The 26,890-nt window shown below is 56.0% G+C and overlaps 1 protein-coding gene across 1 annotated transcript; it reads right to left on the reverse strand.

Moving 5' to 3' along the window:
* Positions 1-1,953: 1,953 nt before the first annotated feature.
* Positions 1,954-26,890, reverse strand: LOC122730949 (toll interacting protein). The gene is made up of 6 exons (XM_043970578.1): positions 26,752-26,890; positions 17,249-17,398; positions 14,478-14,660; positions 11,553-11,705; positions 8,147-8,237; positions 1,954-4,173 (listed from the first exon to the last, which is right to left on the reverse strand). The coding sequence occupies exons 1-6, from the start codon at positions 26,782-26,784 to the stop codon at positions 3,959-3,961; spliced, it is 825 nt and encodes a 274-aa protein (XP_043826513.1). The 5' UTR covers positions 26,785-26,890; the 3' UTR covers positions 1,954-3,958.

The raw sequence follows: 26,890 nt of genomic DNA on the forward strand, positions 1-26,890 counted from the left end.
ACCCAGAGCTCCAGGGGCAGCCCTGGCCCAAGACTGGGAGACCGGAGTCCTAGCGCCCCCAAGTGCCCTGAGGAGGCTGGGCGCCACCCAACTTACTGTCACAGGCCTGATGGTCACTGTGGGTCCTCAGATCCCTGGCAGCTCTGACCCTCCACAGCTTTATGCCTCCAGGACTGAAAGGGCAGAGCACAAACACACCGGTGGCCCCTTCCCTTGGGTCCAGTCCCCATGGCCAAGAACCAGGCAACAAGCCTGGAGCTCACACCTGTTTCCGCCAGCGACCCTCCCCAGGGCAGCCTCACCAGGGAGAAGGAAGGCTGAGCCCCGGCCTGGAAGCATCCTTAGAATGATCACTCATCAGACAGAAGCCCGTCTGCTCCTGAGGCTTCTCACCTCCAGAAGACGCCCACACCATCATGCTTTTATCCAACAATAAAGTCATCTTGCCCACCCTGTACAATGTCTGCAGAACAAGGAGCACCCGATCATCCTAGCGAGGCACTGCCTTGTGTCAGGCCTGTCCCTATCTCATCTCCATCCCCAAATGCAGAGATGAGTGATGGAATGAAAGGCATTTCATCACCTCTCCCCACTGCCAAGTCCTGTGCAGCACTGGGGATGCAAGTATGGGACACACAGCCCTGTCCTCAAAGCGCTTCAATCCGGAGCTGGAAGAGGGGATGCTGGGCCAGCAGCATGGTCTGGCCAGTGCTTAGCCCAGGGCCTGCCACACAGTGGGGCTGAGCAGATGTTTCTGGATGGTTGATCATTGGCTATTGATTGAATATTGCAGTCAGACAAAAGCTTGACAGCCCAGTGTGGGAGGGGCTCTGAGCTGCTTTGATCCTGAGGTGGAGGGTAGGAGAAGGGGAAGGTGCAGGGATACAGGAAGGTCTGTGAGGGGCAGCAAGCCCGGTGGAGAGGTCGGCTGGAGCCACGCTATGAAAAGCCAAGACCAGACAAGTCCTGGGGACTGGGGAGGGGGTGCGGGGCATGCTAGAGCTGCAGCTTTAGGCGCATCTTGCCCTGACTCTTCGGACTGCACCACTGTCTGTGTCTCAGCTACCTCTCCACAGTGGAACATCCCTCTGGGACTCGGCTGCTAAGCTGATCCCCTCGGATGTTTGCCAGGAGATTCAAAGGTCTAAGGGAAATCACAAATCAAAATTATGCAGAGCTTTAAAAAAAAAAGTGGCATTTCCAAGCAGAGTTCCCAATTTTTCCTTATAACTTTTTAATATTTCATCTTCCATTTCAGTAGAGGTTCATTGCTTTCATTTTTGAAATGCCTTCGTCAATGGGTAGAGAAGGTAATTTCTTCTAAATGGCAACGTTAAGAATTAGGTATAAAGGGGCAGCTAGGTGGCTTAGTGGATAGAGCACCGGCCCTGGAGTCAGGAGGACCTGAGTTCAAATCCAGCCTCAGACACTTAACACTTACTAGCTGTGTGACCCTGGGCAAGTCACTTAACCCCAATTGCCTCACTAAAAAAAAAAAAAGAAAAAAAGAATTAGGTATAAAAGAGATCTGCTTTTCCTAATGGAAAACAGGCTCAGGCTGTGACCAGAAGTCATTAGGTCTTCTGAGTTGACCAATTTAGGTAAATGGGAGTTAGACATTTTTCAATGAATACACTTGCAATTAGAGCAAGTCTGTTAGAGGTGATTGTCGTCAGGGATTCCTGGAGCCTGTAAAACTAAAAAAGGCAAGACAGCGGGAAGACTCCAACAAATGGGAGGAGGGTGAGGGGCTGGGGGCGAGAAGCTGCTCAGCTGGCGGAGCACGACGTCCCCTCCCTTCCCCCACACTCTCGGATCTGAGCCCGCACAGTCATCTCTAGTCTAGGGAGCTCCACAAGTACCCACTCAGGACAGGCCCCAGGCCCAGCCCACCCCCCCCCCCCCCCCCGGCCACAAAGTTCCCCAGAAGAACTTGGATTCTCCATTTGAATGGTCGTGTAGATGATCATTTATTAAATTAGAAGATCAAAACACATACGTGACGAGCGAGAGAAACGCAGACCCTGGACCCCAACTGCAGAACCAGAGCCCGAGAGTCGTCCCAGCAAAGCCCCCGTTTCCACAAGGCCGGCCCTGCCCCCGGCCCTCAGCCAACACAGGCTGGTGCTGGAAGGGGCCAAGGACACCCCCTGGCCGCCTGCCTTGGGCCAGGAAGGCCAGCTGGCATCTGGGCCCAGGGACTTGCTCCAGAAGGATCCAACACCCATTCTCCTAGTCCACCCTGGTCTATCCCCTGCTGGAGAAGCGCCTTTGAAAGGCCCCACCCCAACATTTTGCCGTTATTTCCACCTCCAAATCCAAGGGAAGATAGACACTGGGGCCAGTGCTTTGGGGATCACAGTCCCTCATGTGAGCCCAGAGGAAGGCATGGAAGGAGATGGCCAAGGTCTTATCACAGCCCACACTGAGGGCTCAAGCCCCCCTTTTACTGACTGTCCTCCGCCATCTTGGCTCCCTCAAGCCCACCTTGTAACTGGAGGCAAGTTCTACTGGCCCTCCGCACTCCAGACAAACTCGTCAAGGTCACTCTTCCCAAAGAGGCCAATGGCTTAATCTTCCGGAGGCTGATTTTTCTGGGAAGGGCAGCCAGGGAGAGAAGAGACAGGAGGTCACCTGGAGCCAGGCCTCCCCCTTACAGCCCCGTGCAGGCAGGGGCCTCAGGGAAAAGGAGGCAAACTCTGAATCTGTCTGAGTGTGTTCGAAGAAGCCAGGGTGGTAGGGGGTGGGGGAGTTACTGCCTTCCCTACTGGGGAAAAAATCTTCTAAATTCCCAAAGATGCCCAACAAAAGCATTTGGTCCTGACCTGAGAGCCCACCGTACAATCACCAGCACACACTTTGCACGTGTGTACAAAGAGCTGATAGTCAATATCTAGTAAATGGGGGGGGGGGGGATTTCCTGATTTGGGGAAGGAGCACACCCAGGCTCTCTCCCTTCCTTCCCAGGGCCCCAAAGGGCTTGGACTCCTGGACCCCAGGTCAGCCATTCCCAACCCACAGGGAGCCAGTGCAGAGGACCGGGCTTCCATAAAGTGCACACCTTCCAGTTCTATAAATGGGGTTCTTTTGAACTCCCCCTCCCACAAAAGGGGTCAGCTGCTCTACAGTCTGCAGGGGGAGATGGGCACACCAGGCTGACTCAGAGCACAAGGAGCCTCCAGCGCCAAGGGAAGGGGGGCTCTGGCACTGGTCCCAGTCCCCCAGATGAAGGTCAGTAGTAAAGCAACAATTCATACGGAAGAGCGCGTGGGCAAGGGGAGCACACCTATCGGTGAGGAGGGAGGCGCCCCTTGGGACAGACTGTCATGAACATTGACCATCCTCAAGGGGAGCATGGCCAGAACTAAGGGGATTCTTAACCATTTCAAAAGCAGCATGCTTCCGGGTTACACAATGCAGTCTGGGGGGACGTGGCATGCCGTGTGACACATGGTCCTGGTGAAGACCCCTCAGGAGACAGGGCAGGGCACACAGGCAGCCTCCCGGGCAGAGCCTCATGGCTGGGAAGGCTGCTGGCCAAGGAGATGGCAGGGCGGCAGAAGGCCTTCCCTCTCCGGCCCAGGGCAAGTGGTAACGGAGGGCCCCGAGCCAGAGGTGGAGGGCACCGCTGCCCTCTGTGACCCGTGATGCAGGAACAGAGCCCCCTGTGGCCACAGAGCAGGATGGCGCAGGGGAATAAATACATACAACACCTCTGCCTCCATAAAACAGTACATACACCATTGGGGCTATAACAGGGAAAACCCACATGCATCCGCAGGGACCCAAAGCACAGCGTAGAGCCGAGGCCACCCAAGGGCCAAAGAGAGAGAGGGCAGGAGGCTCTGCAGGGGGCACCTTCGGGCGGGCTTCCTCTCTCCGCCCCCTGGCCCGGCAGGTCAAACACAGGGGGCAGGGAGGATGCAGGAGCCCCGGGGGGCCCCAGGGGGCCAAGGCCCTACGACTCCTCCCCAATCTGAAGCAGGGAGTTGATGGCGGCCTCCCGGTTCCCCCGCTGGGCTTCTAACACAGAGCGAATCACTTCTCTGTCCATGTTGGGGAACATGTCCTGAATGGCTTTCAGGTCCTCCTCGCTACAAGGGTGCTGGGCACTGACCACCGGGGGAGCCACTGCCAAGGGCATCACCCCCGGGCCGCAGACAGCAGGCACTCCTAGGAGAGAAGAAATGACACTCAGCGAGCACGCCCAAAGGGGCCCACAGCTTCAGGCTGCCCCAGCCCACCCCGCTGGGCCCACGGCCACCCCCCTTGTGGCCACCCCCCTTGTGGCCACCCCCACCCCTACCCTGTGGCTGCCCCCCAGCTCTTCCTTCCCCAAGTCTTGGGTCATATGGAGCTGCCGGCAGGCTTTCCCCACACCTGGAAGGACGGGGCGATGCTCCCCCTGGCTGGGCGACCTTCTGAATTTCCCCATTGGGCTTCGTGCTTGGCAGGGGAGGCCAAGCCACCATTTCTAGCAGTCCCGCAGTGGAGGCAGAACTTTCTCTGGGGCTCATGGGGCAGTGAAAAGCCCCCTTGGCTGCAGGACAACCCGAGCCCACTGAGCTGGGGTCGGGGGTTGCCCTCCAACGAGGCTCAATCCCTGACTCCTGAGCTGCGGGGTCTGGGTCTAACAGGGCAAGGAGAGGAAGGTGTACGAGGTGCCCTGGGGGGTCACTGGAGATCACTCATTCTCAGCCAGCCGGTGGGTTGAAGGGTGCCAACGTGAGAGCCGGAAAGGACCCGAGCAGTCGGTCATCCAGTCCAGTAGCCCCATTTTGCAAATAAGGAAATTGAGGCCCACGGGGGTGCAGTGACTTGTCCAGGGTCTTGCAGGTACCCAGAGACAGAGCCCCATTGGTGACCTGGGCCCTTCCTCCCAACTTCTGTACCCTCTACACTCCAGGGACAGTGGCCTCCTGGCTGTCCCTCCAGCACGCGGCACTCCCTGCTCACCCCCACCCTCCCCAGTTTCCTACAAGGCCCTTCCTCTTCCCAGTGCCCTTGTACAGATCCTGTGCAGACAGGGCCGTCTGCATGCTGTCGCCCTCATGAGACGGGAGCGACCTCAGCAATCGGCGCCGTGCCGAGGACGCAGAAGGCGCTTCATGCTTGCAGATGGGAAGAGGGGTTTTAAGAATCTGAACCACTTTCCCCCAAAGTACTGAAAGCACAACTGCACAAGGTGGCATATGCCAGGGTCCCAGACCAAAAGGCCAGATGAAGTGGATCATCATGAAGCTGTTCTGGAGGGAGACCCTCATCTCCTGCCCCCACACCTTGGGCCCGGCCCTCCTGCATAAGCCCCTCCAAGCTCAGGCTCATTGCCTGATTACCAGGATACCAGCACCCTCCACCCAGGCTCCTGGGTGTTTAAGCCAAGGAAGTATCAGCCTCATGAAGGCTGACTGGGGGGAAGGGGGTGGCTACAAGGGTGCCCAAAACCCAGGAGACCCCGCCACTGCTCCCAGGCTACACCGCCTAGAATCAAGGGAGCCACGTGGGGCCCACACCAGAGACTCGGTATGCAGAGCCCTGGGCCTCAAGAACCAATTCCCCCTATTTTAGGTACAGCAAATATCTAATATTTTAGAATATAACCTTTCAAAGTCCGCCATCTCTATGGAGAAACCAAAACAAGTGGGCTATAGTGCTCTCCCTGAGTCCCCCAGTGGCCAAGGAGGAGCACGGCATGCTGGTGCCCCGGTGGCAGCGTGTGAGCCACTCCCCATACCTGCACTGCCTCACATTCACAGTCACAGCAGGAAGGGACCTCCTCTGGCCCCACCAAGTCACAGTGGGTGCCAATGAGGTCAGGGAGGAGCAGAAGGAATCGGCCGGGGGCAAGTCGAAGGACAAGGCCAGATTGTGGCCTGGAAGTGAGGACAAGACATTGGGAGCAGCAGCAGCTCCAGGTTGGCTCTGTGCCCTGCACCCAGCGGCCATGAGAGGAGCGAGATGAAGGAGGGAGGACCCCAAGAGGACTCCAGCTCAGAGCCCCAGGCAAGGACAACAGATACATGAAATGGATGGGAGAGCCTGGCAGAACGGAGGCTCCTCCCCCTGCACAGGGCCTACTGAGTGCTTAGGGATGCCCCCAGACAGGCGCACACTAGGCCCTCAATGAGAGGACAGAAAGTGCCGGCAGGCACAAGAGACAAGCGTCAACAACCAGGCTAAGATCGGCCATCATGGAGCGGTCTCCAAAGCCCCCCAGGAAGGAGTGGGCACTGGGCGCACACCAAGGAACGAGCGACACCGGCCATCCGCCCGTCTGCCCAGAGCAGGGAGCCTCTGCTGGGATGACTGCTTGTGACTCAGGCCAGCACAACCAAGATGGTGGCACTTGTGACCCAGAAATTAAGGACTGCTGCAGCGTGGGCGAGGAGCGAGGCAGAGGAAAGGTGCGGTCAAGGCCCCATCAGCTGTCTCCTTGGCAGAGGATCCTCTCAGGGGCAGGAGCCCCTGCGGAGGTACAACGGTGGCCAGGCCAGGAGAGCCCCCGGCACCACCTCTGCCTCATCTGTGGGGGCACAAAGGAGGAGGACGAAGTGAGAACCCGGAGGGGCCACCTCCCGCCCGTGCACACAACTGACAGAGATGCCAGCCGAGAACAGCCCCATGCGGGGGGGGGGGGGGCGCGCTGATGCGCCACCAGTCCAGGTGGAAAAGGGCCGCAGGTGCCTAGAAGCCGCGTGAGCCCGATGCGCACAGCCTCTGACCGAGAGGTCCCCCTCGAGGCCCAAGTCCCATGGAGGGGAAGGACAAGGAGGCTTACCAGGCACTTGGGCTGGCAATTACAAAAGCAGGCTACCAGAAAGAGAGGAGGTGCCCACCACCCAGAGCGCCAGGAGGAAGAGATGAGCGTGAGATGAGAACAAGACCCGCACTGATGGGCGGAAAGGGAAGAGACTAAAGAAAACGTGCCGCCCCAGGCAGACACTGTGCAGGGTCAGCCCCTCTGCCCCCACCATGGGCAAAAGTCTGGCCCGGCTGCTCGGTGGAGAACATAATCGGAGCCAGAGCGGTGCCGGGCTCTGCCAGGCTGGCTCAGTGCTCCTGCCTTTTCATTCTTCCTGGCCAAGGCTCTCAGGCCAGCTGTGCCCGAGGACCAGCCTCTGCCCCGCCCCTGCGTTGGGGCCTGATGTCCTGCTTTCTTTGGCATGAGAATGCCCTGCCGGCCGGAGGGCCACACAGCTGTGGGAGCCACCTGTTAGGGCAGGTGGGAGGACCTTCAATCTGGAAGACGCCGAGGGATGCCAGGGTGCTCAGCCTGGAGCACACGACCCTCATTCCTCAGGACCTGCCAGGCTTCTCTTCTCAGAGCCCGAGGGCAGAGCGGGCAGCAAGGAGGCCCAACCAGGTAACAAGGAGAGGAAGGAGCCCAGGGGGGGCAGGGGCACCCTGGGGGGTCAGGGCCCCAGCTCCAGGGAGGGCAAGATGGTCCTTCCAAGGGACGGAGGCTCTTCCCACCCTGAAATCTTGTGATCAAACTGAGCAGACCTCAGAGTCCTCCACCCACCCGAGCGGGTGCTGTTGTAACAATTGGAATGTGTCTGGCCTTGGCGGGCAGAAGTTGCCAAGGAGGGGGCTCGCGCTGCTTTGACATGCAAAGAAGCCTCCCCCTTCTGAGACTCCCTGGCGGCAGCGCAGAGCAGGCCCTTCTGGGGGCGTCGCCATGGACAAGAAACCCTTTACCATCTCCCTCTGCCGCTGGTGCCACTGGACCCTGTCTGGAAATTGTTTGTCTGGGGCTGTTGGCATGCTGCCCCCCTCAGCTGTCCTGGGCCTTAGCACAGGGCCTGCCACACACCAGGGGGTTCCAAGTGCCATGGGTCCAGAAGTCGGGTGGGGACAGAGAAGACCTTGATCCCCATCCATCACCATCCTGGACCCCCTGAAAAGGAGGGGGCATCACTAGCACCTGGCAGAGAGGAAGCCTTTTGTGCACAAAAGGGAAGCTGAGAAGTCTTGTGGGGCTGTGTCCCCACTGCTGCTGACCCATTGGGGACTGAGACTCTGACCCTCCCTCTGTAAATTCTGTGGTGTCTTCATCCCTGCCACACTGTCCCAAGGCCAGCTGGCACAGGTCACTTGGAGAGTCTGCAGTGGGGAGGAGGGATGGACAGAGGGGGAAGAGGCATACCTGTAATCGGCACATAGCCAACCCCTTGCTGGTAAACCGTGGGCATCAGGACCACAGGCTGGGGCTGCATCATCATGGCGGTCGGTAGAGACTGGGGACAAAAAAACAGCAACAGGGGTCAGCGGAGCCCAGCTCTGGGAACATGGGAACACTGGCCTCTTGGGGAGGCACCTGACGCTCTCTCTCTCTCGAGAGGTTCAGCTCAGAGTCCAAGGCACTCTCACCTCCTCTCTTTAGAGGCGGGGCAGCATCACACCCGGATTCCTGCTCTCTGTGACCTCATACACATGAGCGTGCCCGTGGCCATGCCTGTTCAGCCCAGGCCTCCTGCACTCCCATCAGTGCCACACAGGGGCCACAGGCCATGGGGATACAGATGGGGGGCAGGCCCCTTCCTGGTGTGCACCTGGCATCCATCCCACGGGCTTCCCATACAGCATTCTCAAACTGGCTGGGTGATGAAACTATAATGGGTCACCTCTGCCCATTGCCCTGGGAGGAGCACGCCCCAAATGTCCCCCAGACATCTGCTTTGTGTCACAGTCAGTCATTAAAAGGCTTCCAGGATCCCAGAAAGACATCAAGGACACTGGCAACCCATTAGCGATGGCTTGGTTCATGGGGAGGAAGGGGCATGGGAGGGGGCAAGAGGAGGAGAAGAGGCTTCAGGGCCAGGATGAACCCCCTCCCCCGATCCAGCTGCACAGTAACTGGGGTTTTCCCCAGAGAACAGATTTCCTTTCTCAGTCAGCAAAAGAGAAGCTAAAAGAACTGGAAATCAAAGGGATGCCCATCCATTGGGGAATGGCTTAAACAAGCTGTGGTATATGACGGTAATGGAATATGATTGTGCTGTAAGAAATGACAAGCAAGGGGCAGCTAGCTAGCACAGTGGATAGAACAATGGCCCTGGAGTCAGGAGGACCTGAGTTCAAATCCGACCTCAGACCCTTGACACTTACTAGCTGTGTGGCCCTGGGCAAGTCACTTAACCCCAATTGCCTCACCAAAAAAGACATGACAAGCAAGAGCATTTCAGAAAGGACTGGAAAGACTTGAATGAACTGATGTAGAGTGAAGTGAGCAGAACCAGGAGAACACTGTGCACAGAGACAGCAATGTTTGATGAAGGTCTATGAATGACTTAACTATTCTGAGCAATACAATGATCCAAGACAATCCCAAAGGACTCATGATTAAGCATAATATCCACCCCCAGACAAAGAACAGATGCTGATTGAACACAGACTGAAGCATGCAATTTTTCACTTAAAGAAAAGTTAAAACTTTTGTTTTACATGTAACAAAGTCCCCCCCGCCCATTAGTCATGTTGGAAAAGAAAAATCAGAACAAAAGGGAAAAACCACAAGACAAAAAAACAACCAAAAAAGTTAAAATTGTCTGCTTTGATCTGTATTCAGACTCCATAGTTTTTTATCTGGGCGTGGAAGCATTTTCCACCATGAGTCAGTTGGAATTATCTTGGATCATTGCACTACTGAGAAGAGCCAAGTTTATTACAGATGATCATCACACAATGTTGCTGTCACTATGTACAATGTTCTCCTGGTTCTGCTCACTTCGCTCAGCATCAGTCCACTTCAGTCTTTCCAGGATTTTCTGAAATCCACCTGCTCATCATTTCTTTATGTTTTTTTTTAGTGAGGCAACTGGGGTTGAGCTGAACTCAGGTCCTCCTGACTCCAGGGCTGGTGCTCTATCCACTGCACCACCTAGCTGCCCCCTGCTTATCATTTCTTACAGCATGATAGTATTCCATTACATCCCTATACCACAACTTGTTCATCCTCAATGGATGGGCATTCCCTCAATTTCCAATTCTTTGCTACCACAAAGAGAGCAGCTAGCAACATTTTTGTACATATGGGTCCTTTCCCCCTTTTTATGATCTCTTTGGGATATAGACCTAGCAGTGGTATTGCTAGGTCAAAGGGTATGCACAGTCCCATAGCCCTTTGGGCAGAGCTGCAAATTGTTCTCTAGAATGTTTGGATCTGTTCACAAAAAGCTGGTTTGGTTTGGTTTTAAAAGCCTCATTTCAACATCTAAAGCCCGATTTCTGTGGAGAATCCAATCACTTCCTGACTAAAAGGCCTAATAAAATCAGCCAAGATTTTCAGAGCTTCCAGGAGTATCCAAGCAACATGGGCTAAGTCCGGCTTTTAGGAGGGAAGGCTGAGAATGTGGCTCAGAAGTGACCAGCTCAGGGGCAGCTAGGTGGTGCAGTGGATAGAGCCCTGGATTCAGGAGGACATGAGTTCAAATCTGGCCTCAGACACTTGACACTTACTAGCTGTGTGACCCTGGGCAAGTCACTTAACCCCAATTGCCTCACCAAAAAAAAAAAAAAAAAAAAAGGAAAAGGAAAAAGTAAAAGAAGTGACCAGCTCAGTCACTGTTGCTCTCACTTTCCAGGCCCCTCCCAAGCCTAGGCAGCATGGACAAAACTGAAAACCCCAGTTACCGGGTGGCTGGGTTGGGGGAGGGGTTTCAGCCTGGCCCTCAGGCCTCTCTTCCTCCTGCCCTCTCCCAACACCCACACCCAGTACAGCAGGAGACACACAAACCAACACCAGGAATGACAGCCAGGATGCCTCTGCCTTCTTCTCCACTCAGTATGGGCACAAGCAGGCAAACCTTCAGGTTTGCTGTGGGTTGTGTTCTGCCTGGACCATTTCTGTTGTTTTTTCAGAAATCCATGAAGATGACACATGGTAACGGATGAGAGATGAGACAGAGTTGGCTTTATCATACACTCAAAGGCAAAAACACCTCTGTGGGGTGTCTGCTCGCCTCTCGCTCGCCTCTCCTGAATGGGGGGGGGGGGAGGGCGCCACAGGGTCAACACCATACACGAAGTGCTCATCTGCAGGGAAGGCACCGAAAAAAGGAGGCCAGAAAACCACTGTTTCTGGAGGCTTCATGGGAATAAGGCCAAGCCCAGAGGAGTCTGTCCTGGTTCACCAAATTAAACTTCCTTCATTTCCCTGATGTGGCAGGCTCTTGGGCAGCACCAAAACCAGAAGCCTGCCCTTGGGGAGCTCCCAGCCCACGCCCTCCCAGCCAGGCTACTTGAAGACAAATTGAGGGGATTTAGACCCAAATCAAAAAGTGATCCCATCTTCTCACAGAGCAGAGAAGTGCGGTCTTCCACCACACATCCCACAACAGCTTGGCCAAGCTCAACCTTCCATGAGTGTAATACACTGAGCCTTCCCCCCCCCCCCAAAATGATCTAAGGGCAGTAAGCTGTGGTCCCAGCAGGTCTTTCACCTTAGCATCTGTTCAGTGGACTAGACACATCTGAAGACCCTCAGCCCCCGCCTGGGGCACCTCTTCTGCCTTCTCACCACAAAACCAGCCCCAAGCCCAGGCCCCACTCACTGTGTAGGACATGACCAAGTTGATCATCCCTTCCTTGTCGTCCCCCTGTCTCCCACTTAAGCTGTACCACTCGTCCTCCACCTTCCCTTGTTTGAGAGACTCGGGAATGGTGATGTGAGTCCACGCGATGCGGTCGTCCATGGAGAAGGCGCGCTGAGAGAGGAAGAAGAGCGGCCAAGCGTTACTGAGCCCGCACGGACGTCCTTCCTCCTTCCATTCCCACCACAGTGCTCTGACCAGTTCCCAGACCAGGCAGACCCAGGCGGGATGCAGGAGAAGGCCGGCCATGGGACCCAGGAGGTGTTCGTTCAGAGCTTGGATTAGAATCCACCCTCCCCCTGCAGCTCCAGGTGGGCAAAGCCCCTCTCTAGACCAAGGTGCAGCTCATGAGCTGGCAAGGGGCAGACTCAGTGGAGAGAGAGGTGGGGAGAGCTGGGAGGGCAGCCACAGATCTGAGCTGGACACAAGAGCTGCCTGCGAATCTCCCTGGGCTCGGGCAGCGTAGTCAGATAGAAGAGACACTCATCCCATTCTGTGAGGGCCAGCCAGGGGAGAGTGTGTCTGACCTCAGAGCCTTCCTAGCTGTGAGGGGGCTCTGGGTCACTAGGAAGCAGGGAGTGTTTCCCACTGCGGGATTATTGGAGAAAAGGATGACCTGAGGAGGCTGAAATACTGCCAGCGCCCATGGTGTGGGGGAGGTGTGACCCTTCTTTGATCATATTTAAGGGTTACTGTTTTTGAAATGATTGACGCTTTCTATCCCCACTGAAGCCAAGAGAGCAGGAGCAGGGAGAAGCTGGTGGGTTTCACCTTTCTGCTCCAAGCAGACCCAGAAGGCGCGCCAGGCCACGGCCACCTGGTTCGTAAGCCCGGGTGCCTGGGAGGAAGCAATGTGGAAGTGAAGAAGAGGCGGCGGCTGCCTGGGCTTAGAGGGCGTTGGTCAGGGGAGGATCCGGCAGAGGAGACAGAGAGGTGTGTGCAGAGGCCGAGGAGGCCAGGTCAGGGCGGGGTCATCCGCAAGTGTGCAGAGGAGGTTCTCTTGGACAATGAGGGGAGGTGGAGGCCCCCATGGCAGACGCTTCTTACTGATTTGAGCCACAAAAGGGAGAAAAGCTAGTAGGGAGCGCGGGGTCACTGGCGGCAGATGGGGAGAGAAGGGGGCAAGGGCTGGCTCATGGCAGACGGGTGGAGGCAGAGATTGGGGGGAAGGGGAACAACGGGTTCTAGAGCTTCAGAGTCGAGAGGGAGGGAGGAGGGTGAGGCCAGGGGTGGAGGGGGCAAGGAGGCCCCCCAGCCAAGGTTCTGGTCACATGTGTTTGTGGAAGGGAGCAGCCAGGGCAAGGTCAGCACTAGGTCAAAGGGACAAGAGACCCGAGGACAGTGGAGGCAGACGGTGGCTGCGAGCCTGGACGTCTTCCTCTGAAGGCTGACCGCTCGAATCCCGGATTTGCCAATGACTTACGGGGTGTCCAATCAGAGAAATGAGTTCCAGAGGGTTTTCCCATCACCTCCCCCCTGACTAAGCCCAAGTGGTCTGGTTCTCTCGGTGCCTCTTCCCCACCGCGTGAGCTGGGAGCCGGGCCTCCAGACCCAGGTCCCGTGCACCCCTTTCCCTCCGAGCCTTGGACTCTTCAACTGGGAAATAAGGCCCTGCCGTGGCCGGCCGGCGGGCAGGCGGAAAGTCCTCAGCAGCAGCTGGCAGGTGCCCAGTGCAGAAGCGGGGCCCCAGATGCATGGCCTACTCTCGCCCTCCTTCTCCGGCCCCTCCCCAAGAGCTCTGATGGCCGGAGCACCCAGCCCTCGAGCCTGCCAAGCCCTGAGGACTGAACGGGAGCTCGTGGCCAGCACTTCTGGGCTGGCTCCAGGGTCTTGGGCAGCCAGGATTCAGAGGGGGTGCGGGCAGGCACGAGCCCTGGGCTCTGGAATCCAAACACAGCCAAGGCCTCAGTCTGGGAAAGAGCAAACCCCTGTAGCGCCCCGACTTCCCTCACTCTCAAGGTGAGGAGCCACAGAATGTCAGGCAGTAACTGACTCCCAAGGTGGGGGTGACAGGCCCCTCACCACCATGAGCCTCGCCTTCCCTATCCGTGAAAAAGCAGTCACACTCCCCACGTCATCCCAGGGCTGCTGAGAAAGTGCTTCCGAAATAGCTCAGGAGGGTCACCGATGAACTCTGACCCCCCCCACCAGGTCACACAGCCTGTGCCCAAAGCCAAGGAGGCGGGATCCGAGGGAGGAGACTAATGGTCATGCACACAGTGGCCTCCCAGAATGGGCCGATCTGAGCCCATGTGGACCCTAACCCCCCCAACCCCAGCTGGGTCCTAGCAGACACACATGTGCATGCAAACACATGCACAGAAACACATACAAGCATGCACACACACAAGCGCACGCATGCATACAGACACGCATACAAGTACACAGACACATGCCTGCATGCGCACACATACACAAACACATGTGCACACATCTGTACACATACATGCGCACACACAAGCACACGCATACACAGACACATGGCTGCACGTGCACACACTAGAAAGGGAGAACAGGGACGGAAGGACTTCCTGCCCTGCTCTGTCATTCATTCCCCTCCGTGAAGAACAAGCTTTGCTTAAGCCCCTCATCTGGTCCAGCCCAGCTCCCACCTCCGACCCTGTGCCATTGCCTTGTGCAGATCCCATGAAGAGGTTGTACCAGCTGGTCTGAAGACCCACCCCTAGCAGGGTGGGAGTGGGGGGCTCTCTTCCTCTGCACCCTCCAAGGATCCTCCCAGTCCCCACTCACACCGCCCTGCCCCAGGCTTCCATCCTCACTCCTTCAGACTGTCTGGAAAGCAAGGCCAAGGAGGGCAGGGGAAGCGTGGCTCTTGCTGCCAGGACTGGGTTGGGGGAGGTCCCTCTCCATGCCCCCCCATCTTACCTCGTCAAAGATCTCCAGGTAAAAAGAGTCCACGCCCGGAGGCACCGTGCACTGAATTACTTTATTCCACCTCGGGTTCTTGGCGCCATTGTGGGCAGTGGCTGTTTCGTAGACCGCGTAGCCCAGCCGTATTCGGCAGTAAGGATCCATCCGGGTCACGCCATAGTTCTTTGCCAACTTTGCCTACAAGAAAACCAAGTCAGGGTAGGGGGGTGAGGGGCTTGAAGCGTCTGCCCAACCTCCACATCACCCCGGGACTGCCCCGCCCTGCCGGGGGAGCATGGTCACCGAATGCTGAGAGCAGGATGTCGGCTCCGAGCAGCTGAAGCACTGCTGATGCTGCGGCTTGGTCAGCACACACCAGAAGCTGTTCCTGTCGACCCTGGAGCCACAAGCCCACCGGGACTTGGGAAAAGCTTCCTAACAGTAACACATGGCAGGCGGTGAGCTCCCTATCCTCAGAGGGGCCTCGAGATGCCTGAGGTCCCCCCCCCATTCTCAGTCTGTGCCAGTCGTGCTACTGACGCACTAAGAAGAAGAGGAGCCAGGCGACTGATCGTTTCACCCACAGACGAGCGACTAAAACCCGTACAATGCTGTGTTTCCAGGTGTGCACCAGGGCATGGAAGACAAAAGCAGCCCCAGAAGACGGTCCCTGACCTCAAGAAGCTCACTGTGGCGAGGGGGCCGGAAGACCCCAGAGGTCGTGCCGGCTCTCGCCTTTAGAAAGGGGCGCAGTGTGGACAAGGAGGGCACATGGAGAGGGACGATGAGGCGGGCACACGGCAAGGAACAAGCAGGCTCTTTCAGCAGACCGGCCATGGCGCTCCTATTTCTCAATGAGCTGAACTATGGGAAGAAGCCTCAGTGTAAATGTGAAAAATCCCCCGGGATTTGACTAAGGCAAACCTACCCTTGACATCCCCACCTCCTCCTTCAGGGTTGCCCAGGCCCCACCCCAGCCTCAGGACACCTGGGTTGTGCCAACAGTCAATAAGCCACACTTCCTTTTATGGCTAACACCCCAATGAAAGTGTGCACTCTTTGAGGGCAGGCACTGCCCCGCCTTTTCTCTTGGTGCCCTCTGTCTTAGCAGAGCCCTGGGACTATCAAGCGCTCAAGCATCAGGACAGGCAAACACAGGGCACTGTCTGCTCACCAAAGGCATCCATCCACTCACCCTGGGATGGAGGCCACCCAGCCCAGAGCCAAGGGCTACGGGCACCTTTGGGCTGAAGCACCAAGGCCTGGCTGAGACTGGCAGTCCCTCGCAGGGGTTAGAGCAATGCCTAGTGCCCTATTCCAGCCCCCCACAGAGTTTATCCATCAGGGTGTCTCCTGGGGACAGATGGCATGATGGGCAAGCCCGGGCCCACAGGAGGAGGCCGGATTGCCTGCAGGAAGCTGTAGGGCCCTTTCAGTAACTGCAGCTACCTCATTTAACAACCACCTATTAAAAGCATCAAAACCCGCATGACCAGGTTGCGTTTATTCCAGAAAAATCGTTGTTGTGCAGTTGTGTCCGACCCTCCGTAACCCTATTTGGGGTTCTCTTGGCAGAGACACTGGAGTGTTTGCCATTTCCTTCTCCAACTCATCTTACCAATGAGGAAACCGAGGCAAGCAGGGTACAGTGACTGGCCCAGGGTCACCGAGCTAGGAAGTTTCTAAGGCCAGATTTGAACTCAAAAATCTTCCTGACTCCAGGCCTGGCCCTCTGTGCACTATGCCTCACAACTGCTGGGAAAATGAGGCAAACTCTCAACATAATGGGCCACATGAAGAACAAGACCGACAGAAATCCCCTCCCAATCGATGCAGACAAGGCATATTGCCCTTTGAGCTCAAAAACACTAGAAAGCACAGACATGAGGAGAACTGTGTTTCCTGGAGTTGTCAAACAAAGGCCTATAATCATCTGTCCCACAACAATAGGAGAGGCCTGAGGATCCCCTCCACAGGCCACAGAAGTCAAGGAGGCCCAGGCTCCCTCAGTGCATTTGGCCCCAGGACGGAAGACGCCCGGCACAAGAACCATGCAGCAAAGCGGGGATGGGGTTCCCCAGATTCCGCTGTCTGCATGATCAGCCATCTCAATCGCGTTCCAGATGAAAATCAAACCACCGGATCAACAATCCGTACAGGGGGAAGGGGGTGCCGCCGTCCCAGATGGGGAGGGAGGTGGAGACAAAATGGTCTGCATTCACATCCGGGGCCCCCTTAAATTCAATGTTATTGAGGCTCTGGAACAGCCAGCTACCACCTCCCAGGAGACCATGTGCCAGTGACCCGGACATGAGAGATGCCACTGAAGAAACATGGTGGGTCCTTGACCAGAGTGCGGGATCCCATCAGGACAGCCAGTGATTGCACTGCCTGCCCCCAGCCTCTGTGGATAGATGACTGATGGGAGAAGGGCCCAGGACACAAAGCCATAAAGCCGTGCCCACAGGCTCCAAGAGAGCAGTGCCCCCGTGCCGCAGAGAGTGCGTGTCATTGACGCAGGGCAGCCCAACCTTAGCCAGGGCCTCCCACCACTCTCTAGATGGCCAGGAACAACACTGAGCAGGGTCCTTTCCACTGTCCAAGCAGGGTTTCAAGATAAACTCTTGGACAGGAAAAAGACAGATCACTTCCAGGCACACAGGGTTGTACTGCAGGCAAAGGAAGAATTTCACTTGGGGGGGCAAACGGGTATCTGCAAAGCCACCCAGGGAGTGCCCCTGGCCCCAGGCCCACTTCTGTGCTCAGGGAGAGGGAGAAGCCAGTACCTGCACCACAGTGATGCTAAGTCGGCCCACGGTGTTCAAGGTCCCTCCGTACTGCAGCTGCTGGGCTGTCTGGGCATCCAACTGGATCTGCTGCTGCTGCTGTGTGGGTGTGATGCGCAGGAAGTCCTGGGGCAGCTCGCCAATGTAAACCTAGGGAAACAAGGAGGGAGGCAGCTGAGAAGGAGCCAATCCCAGGGAGAGAGGGCAAGGGCAGCCCTTCAGACACGTGAGGGTAGCTCTCCTGCCCTGCTCCCCCAACAGCCTCTCATCTCTCTCAGCTGAATGGCTTCATCGAGCCCTTGGGCATTGTGGCCACCCTGCCCGGGCACCCTCTCCAGCCCATTGATCAACCCCCGGCTCCCAGAACTGACCACCACATGCCAGAGGAGATTGGGGGAGGGCAGAGGACAGAAACTTTGACCTCCTGCTCCCACAAGTTCTGCATCACCTTGCCAACTCATGGGGTGCTTCAAGCCCCAACACTGGGTTTCATCATGAGTGGGGAGGGAAAAAGGAATATGCATTTCTACAGAGCCTGCCCTGTGCCAGGAGTTTCTCTCTCTCTCTCACTGTGTCTCCCCCTACCCCCCCAGCCTTTCCTATCTCTTGGGATACTGACAGTTTGGGCCCCATTTATTTATCTCAACTCAATTTAATCTTAGGAAGGCTGGCTCAAGGTTCCATCTTCTCAGGGTCCTTCCTTGTGGCTTCTGACTCAGTCACCCACAGCATTAGTGACCCCTGCCCGCTCTGTGCCAGCTGCTCCCTGGATACGTGGGCCATAGACGCCCCTGGTCAAAGTGGCAAAGAGCAGGTGCAGATCCCTGCGGCCCAACTCCACCAGAACCCCCCTCTGCCAGAGGCCTCCTACTACAGCTTCAATGAACCATCACAGCTCTCCTGTGACTCTGGCCAAGCCCCTCTGAATCTGTCTGACTGCACTGAGAAGGAGAAGAGAAAATACTGCCCCCCTCACTAATCATTCCATGAATGCACATTTTGTCTGTGCTGGAAAGTGTTTATGGGTTAGGAGGGCACAGGTCATATTTGTTTTGTAACCCTCAGTGAGTATCTGACTGATGCCAACAACCCAGCAGAGAGAAAACCACCCAACTGTCACACTATCCAACCTGTGAAGCTTCTGGTGACTTGGGAATTTTTCTCCTATCTTACAAATAAGGGAGCCCAGAGAGATCAAGTAATTTTCTAAAGGTCACACAGCTGAGTGATGGCAACCCAAAAGCCTCAAGGTCAGGCTACCCTGATGCCATGCAGTGGGCTGGCTTCCATTCTTGCTTGGCCTCCCTTTGCTGGTCCAAGAAGGCTACTGTGACCTTTTTGATTTTCATTTCACAGAGATCAAAGGAATTGGGGAAGGACCTCTATGTACACTACTATTGATAGCAGCTCTTCTAGCGGTGGCAAAGAGCTAGGCATTGAGGGGACGCCTATCATTTGGGGAATGGCTGAACAAGCTATAGGATGGTGACAGAATATGATAGTGCTATAAAAAATGACCAGCAGGATGATTTCAGAAAAACCTGGCAAGACGGACATAAACTGATGTGAAGTGAAACAAGCAGAACCAGGAGAACACGGTACACAGTAACAGCAACACCGTGTGAATGCTTTGGCTCTTCTCAGCAGTGCAATGATCCAAGGTGATCCCAAAGGACTCGTGATGAAATGTAGTATCTGCCTCCAGAGAGGACTGATGAACTGAGTGCATATTAAAGCACTTTTTAAAAACTTCATTTTCTTGTTTTATTTTTTTGTCTGTTGTTTTCTTTCTGCTGCTATTCGGTTGTTTTCAGTCATGTCTAATGCTGCGACCCCATTTCGGGTTTTCCTGGCAACGACACTCCAGTTCACTTTACAGGTGAGGAAACTGAGGCACATGGGGTGAAGTGACTTGTGCAGGGCCACCCATCTAGGAAGTGTCTGAGGCTGGATTTGAACTCCGGAAGAGGAGTCTTTCTGTGTATCATGGCGCCACCTAGCTGCCCTGCAGCCCTGCTGTGTTTTCTTTTGCAACACGGCTAACACGGAAATGTGTTCTCCATCACTGCATCACATATACTATCAAATATCAAACTGCTTGCCTTTTCAAGGAGGGGGCTGGGACAAAAGGGAGAGAATTTGGAACTCAGAATTTTTCTAAAAACAAATGCCAAAGAAAACTTCTGTGTGTAATTGTGAAATATTTAATGCAATAAATAGAACTCGTCACAAAGAAAAATAATGTTCATTTCCTGTACAACTTCCTCCAGCAACAGCAGCTGAAGCCCGAGCCATCAGCATGTCCTCAGAAGAAAGCAGGAAGGTAGTCCCCCCAGCTTAAATCGGGGGCCTTTCCCTTTCTCCAGGCACAATCAAGCTCTCCAAATTAGCCCTGGGGACTTATGTAAACCTTCTCTCCCTGCAGTGAAGGGCATTGCCAATATTCATGACCACAAATACCCAAAGCTCAGGAAAGAAAAAGCAGTCAGGGCTGGCCCCTCTAGTGACAGCAGAGGGCACCCCCACCTCAAGGATGCACAGATTCACTGGGCACCAGGGGCCAGAGTCTGACAGTTCTAATGGCCAAAACGAACAAACTAGGGCTACCGACACATTCCTCTGTGGACAATACATCGTTATGAAATTAAAGGTCTCTTGGCTTCAGCATTGAAAATGTCTCCGCTAGCAATACTGCTCCCTTAAAAAAATTAATAAACATTTTTATTGAAAGTTTTCATTCTATCCCTCCTTCCCTCTTCCCTCCCTGAGGCGGTAAGCAATCAGATATAGGTTGTACATGTGCAATCATGTAAAACACTGCTATATTAGTCATTTTGTGTAAGAAAACTTGAATAAAAGACAAAAATGAAAGAAAGTGAAAAATAGCCTGTTGCAGCCTCTGTTCAGTCGGTATCAGTTCTTTCTTTGGAGGCGGATAATATACTTTAAAATCATGAATCCTTTGGGTTGTCTTGGATCACTGTATTGCTCAGAATAGTTAAGCCATTCAAAGTTCTTCATCAGACAATATTGCTGTCTCTGTGCACAATGTTCTCTCGGTTCTGCTCACTTCACTCTACATCAGTTCATACAAGTGTTTCCAGGCCTTTCTGAAATCGTCCTCCTTGTCATTTCTTAGAGCACAAGAATATTCCCTCACCATCATATACTACAGTTTGTTTAGCCATTCCCCAATGGATGGGCATCCCTTTGATTTCCAATTCTTAGACACCCCAAAGAGTAATGCTCCCTTTTTAAAAGTACAAATGAGAGAAAACAAATTCTATGTTAAGTGAAACTGAGGCATGACCAGCATGCTGAAGGCAGCCTGGGGTTTATCCATTAAGCCATTTCTAAGTGTTTACTAAACCTTAGGAAAAAACACCACACATGCCATGGTGTCCTTCCTAGCAACAACAAAGCTTGAACATAATTTGTAAGCGGCCCTTTCTTCTCTCTTGGCAGCCACCCCCCACCCCACTCCTCCTTCCCTGGGTAGATAACCCTTTCCTCTCTCGGAGCTAAGTCTGGCCTCCAAGAATCCTAGAAAGGAAAGGGGCCCCTGAGGTCCAAACTATCTGGCCCCTCCCCAAATGGGAATCTCCTCCTGGTACCAGAAAACACCCACCTTGGCTCCCTTCCTAGCTACGTGACTGGGCACAGGCATCTCAATCAATCGACAACATTTTAGTAAATGCCTGCTATGTGCCAGACTCTGGGTCAGGCACAGGCACAAGGAACGAACCAACCCCTCCTCACCAGGAGCTTCTACTCTCATGGGGAAGACACGGATGTGCACACATACAAATATGTAGGTGTCTCTCTTTCACACACACACACACACACACACACACACACACACACACACACACACGGTGGTAGTCCAGGGGGAAATCAGTACAGAAGAAGGTGTCTGAGCTGAGCCTGTACTAGTGAGGCTGAGCTGGGAAGGGTGAGGGGAATGGCCTGGCCAAGCACCAAGGGACCAGAAGATGGTGTGTCTGAGTGAGGAATAGAGGGGCGGCCAGTCTGAACAGATGGAGCAGTGCAGGGTGGGAGCCACACCCAGGGCAGGGAGGCTGGAAAGTCAAGGAAGGCTGTTCCTTGGGGGACGACCACCACTTACACCTTCCAACTGCCCTCCCCTGAAACACCAAATAGATTATGGATGCTCAGTGCTCTGCCACCCCCCAAAAGCTACAGAAAGGGTTCCTGTTAATTACTATTGGGACCAAGGGGTCCTGGGAGGGAGAGGTGGGGCTCTGCAATGTGGCAGCTGGAGAAGGGAAGGCTGGAACCCCAGGGGGATGCCCCCCACCAGAGCCAGAGACCTGAACCAGGACCAGGACCATCCAGAACACTCAATTAAAACAACGCCACCCAAAGCTAACTCAGCACCTTGGACCTTCCTTCTGTGTGAGAGACTCGTCCTCTAAGTTCCTTCTTATAGGCCCCCCTTCCAGATGAGGAAAGGTCCTCTGCCAGTGCTAATTGGCACCCTTTCAACAACTTATTTGTCCAAAATGCAGACCTGTCTCAGAGTCAGGATGTGAACCCAGGTCATTCTGGCTCTGAGGCCAGATTTCTATCCAGTATGCACTAAAATGTGTGGGGTGTGTACCGTCTCCAGCTAGCGGGGGCCCGCCCACACTCTTGGGGTGCTGAACATTCAATGGGGGCACAGCCGCCTGGTTTTCTTGTCATTAAAGGAGGCACAGATGGGGGGAGCTGCTGGGGAGTCCTGGAAACTGAGCCCAACCCAGGGGGACCAGAGCTGAATGGACCCCCAATCAACAACAGGAAGTGAAGGGACCAGCAACCTGTGCTCACTTAGTCTGGTGAGGGGCACTCCAGCCAGAAGTGTCCTGGCCAGCTGAGGCCAGAAGAACACAGGGCTTGGCCCAGAAGCCTTGTGCTCTCAGCCTCCTCTTTCTCTGGCTGTGCATGTGCCTCAGGGACGACAGCATTCTAGGCCCAGGCTCAGCCACGAGAGGCAGGAGAGGCAGCAGCCCTCCCCGGGGGCCGGCCCCGGCTGAATTCCTCCTTCCTGGTCTCCCTTTCTCTACAGTCGGTGGCCAAGTCAGTCTGGTTTCCTGGCTCAGGTCCTTCCTATCTCGTGGCAGGACTGGCCCAGGCCCACCCTCTCCTAGGCACCCTACACCCCACTGCCAACTTGACATTCCTAATTCACATAACCGTAACACAGAAGACCACTGGCTCCTCAGCATGGCTGCCAAGGCCCAAGGCCTTCTCCCCCGGGGCCTCCATCTGGGGAGAAGCTGGACCAGCCAAGGCCTCCAAGACCTCGCCACCTCCCCCCAGCTCTGCTCCACAGATCTCTTTCCCCCTTGAGGCAGGGAGGGAGGAGCTAGCTTTCTCTCTGCTGGCATTTGTATTTCCAGGATTTAGTGCTTATGGCCAGCCAAATCCCAGACAGCTCCTCTCTCCCAGACTCCCTTTCACCCACTCAGTTCTACAGTTGAATTAGGACCTTTCCCAACAGTTCTACCTTTCTAGGCCCTACAGATTTCTCTTGGGCAGCCGGAGCGCCAGGCCTGGCATCAGGAAGACTCATCTTCCCGAGTTCAAATCTGGCCTCTGACACTTCCTAAGCTGTGTGACCCTGGGCAAGTCACTTCACCCTGGTTGCCTCAAGTTTCCTCATCTGTAAAATAAGCTGGAGAAAGAAATGGCAAACCCCTCCAGAATCTCTGCCAGGAAAACCAGAGATGGGGTCACAGCGTCAGACAAGTCTGACTCAACTGAATAACAATGATATATTTCTCAAGGCCCAGCTTGACTATCTTCCTGTGTCTGGGTGTGTCTCCCACTTCTCGGGCTAGTCCAGCAGAGACTTGGCATTTCTGTCCAAGACACACCTTCACCACCCCCCCTCCTGCTCCTAGTCATACACAACCCTATACCACTAAACACAGAAGCAATTCTCCACCAGATGCCATGAGGTTTTGCCTCCGTCAACAAGCAGGAGGAGACGCTGTCGGGGTGATGAATGGCTGCCACAGACAGAAACAGGAGGGAAGGGTTTGGGCCACACAGGGCTGAGGAGTCCCCTTGGGCAGAGGGACGGCACTGAGCTGGCATACAGTGGGTGCTTAGTGAATGCCACTGACCAGTTTGACGGAGGATGCAGGCCAGAGCTCAGCAGGGAGACTGGGACTGGACAGTCAGATCAGAAGTGAGCTTTCTGCACAGAGAGGAGACAGCTGAAAGCAAGAGCCAAGAGAGGACTGCAGGGAGAACAGGGAAGCAGGGGCCACTGCCTGAGGGCAGGCCTGGAAGAGTCCTCTCCTGGCACCAGATTTTCTTTGTTTTTCTCATTGTTCAAGTTTTCTTCTGGCCTGTTGGGCCCCTGTCTCTTTCTTTCTTTTTTTTTGGCAGGGCAATGAGGGTTAAGTGACTTGCCCAGGGTCACACAGCTAGCAAGTGTCAAGTGTCTGAGGCCAGATTTGAACTCAGGTCCTCCTGAATGTAGGGCTGGTGCTTTACCCACTGGGCCACCTAGCTGTCACTTTCTAAGCTCTCCCACCTAAGAAAGACAAAGAGGGGGCCCAGTGATCACTGGGGAGACCAGCCCTGCAGAGGGAGCAAGCAGCGTGGCCTTCTGGAAGCCTGAGCTGGCCTGAAAGGCCTGTTCTACACCCACAGCCCGCTTTCTTCCTCCCAGGACTGACCGAGGTCAGTCTGCAAGTTGTCTGCCTCTGCCAGCCTCCCGGCAGCCTTTCTCATCAATGCTCCTGGATCTCTCAGCACTCTTCACTGGCCCTCTGCCTGCCTCTCTTCCCTCGTCTGGAAAGTGGGGATAAAAGCCCCTCCCCCCTCCCAGGCTTGTGGTGAGGATCAGCGAGATCCTATTTGTAAAGTGCTTAGCACAGAGCCTGGCACACAGTGGGAGCTATAGAAAGCTTAGTTGTTACTATGCAGCGCACAATAGGTGCTGTGTAAATGTTATAAATGTCAGCTCTTACGGCATCACCACCACAGAAGCACCGACACCAGCTCAGCCCCTCTCCAATTAAGTGCCAGTATTTCTATGGTCCTTTAAGGTTTGCGAAGCTTGTTACAAAATCATCCCACACCATGCTCACAACCTTCTTGGGAGGGAGGGAGGGAATAGCATTCTCCCCATTTCACAGAGGAGGACATGAAGGCAAACAGAGGTGAAGAGACTTGCCCAGCAAGTGTCTGGGGCTGGATCTGAACTCTGCTCTTCCAGAGACTTTGGGCCCCGGGACCCCCCTATTCCCCAAGCTGTCTCTCCTGATGGGCCCTACTCACTTCCTTTCCTTGGCTTTGCTCCCACGACTTCCTGTGCTACGGCCCAGAACGTGACTGGGCCAAAGGGAAGGTACGTGCTGGGGATCTTTCTCGGAAGGTGAGTTTGCCTTGTACAGGAGTCAGCATTCTTGCCAAAGAAAGGATGGAATCAAAGTCCTTTCCTGGGGAAGCATGGACGTGCTTGTCACATGCTGGGGACCATAACAGTCAATGTGACTGGATCGATGGAGCCTCGAGCACAGGGAGGAGGGGAGGGGAGGAAGGCCTAAGAGGGCTGGAAGTGGAGGTAGGGGGGCAGGCTCTGCAGGCCAAGCAGAGCTCCTGGAGGCAAGAGGAAGGAAGTCACTGGAGAGGACGGCTACATGAAAGTCACTTAGGAGGCTGAATGGGGGATGGGCTGGAGGGGGGAGAGATTGAGGCAGGCAGACCCCCCCCCCCATCAGAGGAGAGGCTACCAGAGGCCTGGGCAATGCTGGGGGGGGGGGGGGCCGGGTGAGTGAGGCATCCAGGACATGACACCTCGGGTGTCAGACAGGCCTTACAACACCCGGTTCTCCATCCACTGTGCACAGGGGCGAGGCTTGGAGCCCCTGGGTTCTCCTGAGTGTGGGTGACAAGGGCCGACTGGCAGGAGGGCACAGCTGGCTTTCTTCCACAAACACTGCCTGAGGAAATGCTGGGCACAGCTCTCCCGGGTCACCAAAGGGGCAGGAGGAAATTCTGGCTCCTCCAGACCGCTTCCATCAGGCCGTGGGAGAGGTCCTCGCAAGTGTGAATTCGAGTGTGGCTTCTAACAAAACCAACCCAGCCACCCCTCCCTCTCCTTGGCAGCACTGGCCCACAGCAGCGGCTTGGCTCGCTAGGTCCTTCAGCGCCTTACAGGAGGAGCAGACCAAGGATTACAGCTGGACCACAGGTGAGGGGGCACAGGGGATAGGGCACCGATTCTGGAGCCGGCTGAGTTCAAATCGGGGCTTGGACCCTGACCGGCTGGGTGACCCTGGCCAAGTCACTTCACCCTGTTTGCACAGCGGCAGCCACCTTCCCCAGCTAACAGATGGAGGGGCGGGGGGGAGGCTGGCGTGGTGGGCACAAGCCCAGACTCCAACCCGTGGAAAAGGGGCCTTGCAGACAGACCCCAACCAGAGGGAAGGGAGGGCATTCAAACACAGAGACCCGCCGCCCTCCCCGAATATTCCCAAAGGACAGAAGCGGGCCTGGGCCTCTTTCCAGGGAACCTCACGGAGCCGGGGGGCACAGGAGCTGGGCACAGGCCCCGCACGGGCAGAGGGGCGGCAGACTCGCCAGCAGCACAGTCACAAACATCCCGGGCTGCTTCAGTCTCCCTCCCACCTTCCCCGACAAGGGCAGACGCTACCCACCAGGCTTGCCATGGGGGGCAGAGGGGCGGCCCCGCTGACCGCCCCCACGCACAGGAAGCCCCTGGGAAAGGGCGGCCGCCCAGGATGGGGCCACGTTGGAGCCCCTCAAAGGTTTTGCTTCGGACTCACAGACGCTCCAGCCGCCCCCCCCGCCCCCGCCGCAGGCACGAGCCGGCCCTTCTTCGGGTCTCCCCGACCTGCTGACCTGGGGGGGGCTCTGGGTGCCCCAAGCCCGCGGGGATCCGCCCCCCCTCGCCCCGCCCCTCTCCCAGGCTGCTCCGCTCCCAGCCCCAAAGGCAATGACTTCATTCACCAGGGACAGACACCCCTCTCTCCCCCCCCCACTCTCGGGGTCCCACTGCAGGCCAGGCACCCCGCTGAGCCCCTGGCCTCCAGGAGCGCCAGTCTAATGGGGGAGGTGGCAGGGAACGTCCTGGGGAGGAGGGGTGCAGAGCCCCGCTCTCCAGCTGGACCCCCCAAACTCTTCTGCCTTTACATGGGGGACCCCAACAAGGAATAGAGACGGAGCCGGCCCGCCCCCCACCACCCCAACATCGGGGGAGAAAGGGGGTCATAGAGCCCGGCCCCTCCCCCACGGGACCCAAGGGGGGAGGGGTCCCTGACGTGGGGGGGGGGGGAGAAAAGGAGGTCACAGGGCCCAGCCCCAAACCCCAAAAGGCCCAAAATGAGGGGCACAGGGGTCCCAAGGACCACAGCTCGGTGGGGAGAAAGGGCGTCTCTGAGAGCGGCCCCTCCCCCGAGGACCCCCAAAGAAGGGTCCCCGGGACAGAGGAGCCCGGGGGCCCCCAAGCGCCCCCTCCTTACCGGGCCCCGCTGGGTGCTGACGGTGGTCGCCATGGTCACGTCACCCGCTCACCCGCTGGATGCCAGACCCCAAACACCGGCGCCTCTTCCTCCACCGCCACCGCCGCCGCGGGCTTGTCAGCTGACTGACCGCCCGGCC

Source organism: Dromiciops gliroides, chromosome 6, assembly GCF_019393635.1.
Source record: "Dromiciops gliroides isolate mDroGli1 chromosome 6, mDroGli1.pri, whole genome shotgun sequence".
Classification (NCBI taxonomy): domain Eukaryota; kingdom Metazoa; phylum Chordata; class Mammalia; order Microbiotheria; family Microbiotheriidae; genus Dromiciops; species Dromiciops gliroides.

Coding starts and splice junctions, on each gene's coding strand:
- LOC122730949 (XM_043970578.1), bottom strand. CDS start 26,784: ATGGCGACCACCGTCAGCACCCAGCGGGGCCCG. Junction 14,661..17,248: donor TTAGCATCACTGTGGTGCAG/GTACTGGCTTCT, acceptor GTTTTCTTGTAG/GCAAAGTTGGCAAAGAACTA. Junction 11,706..14,477: donor ACCTGGAGATCTTTGACGAG/GTAAGATGGGGG, acceptor TTCCTCTCTCAG/CGCGCCTTCTCCATGGACGA.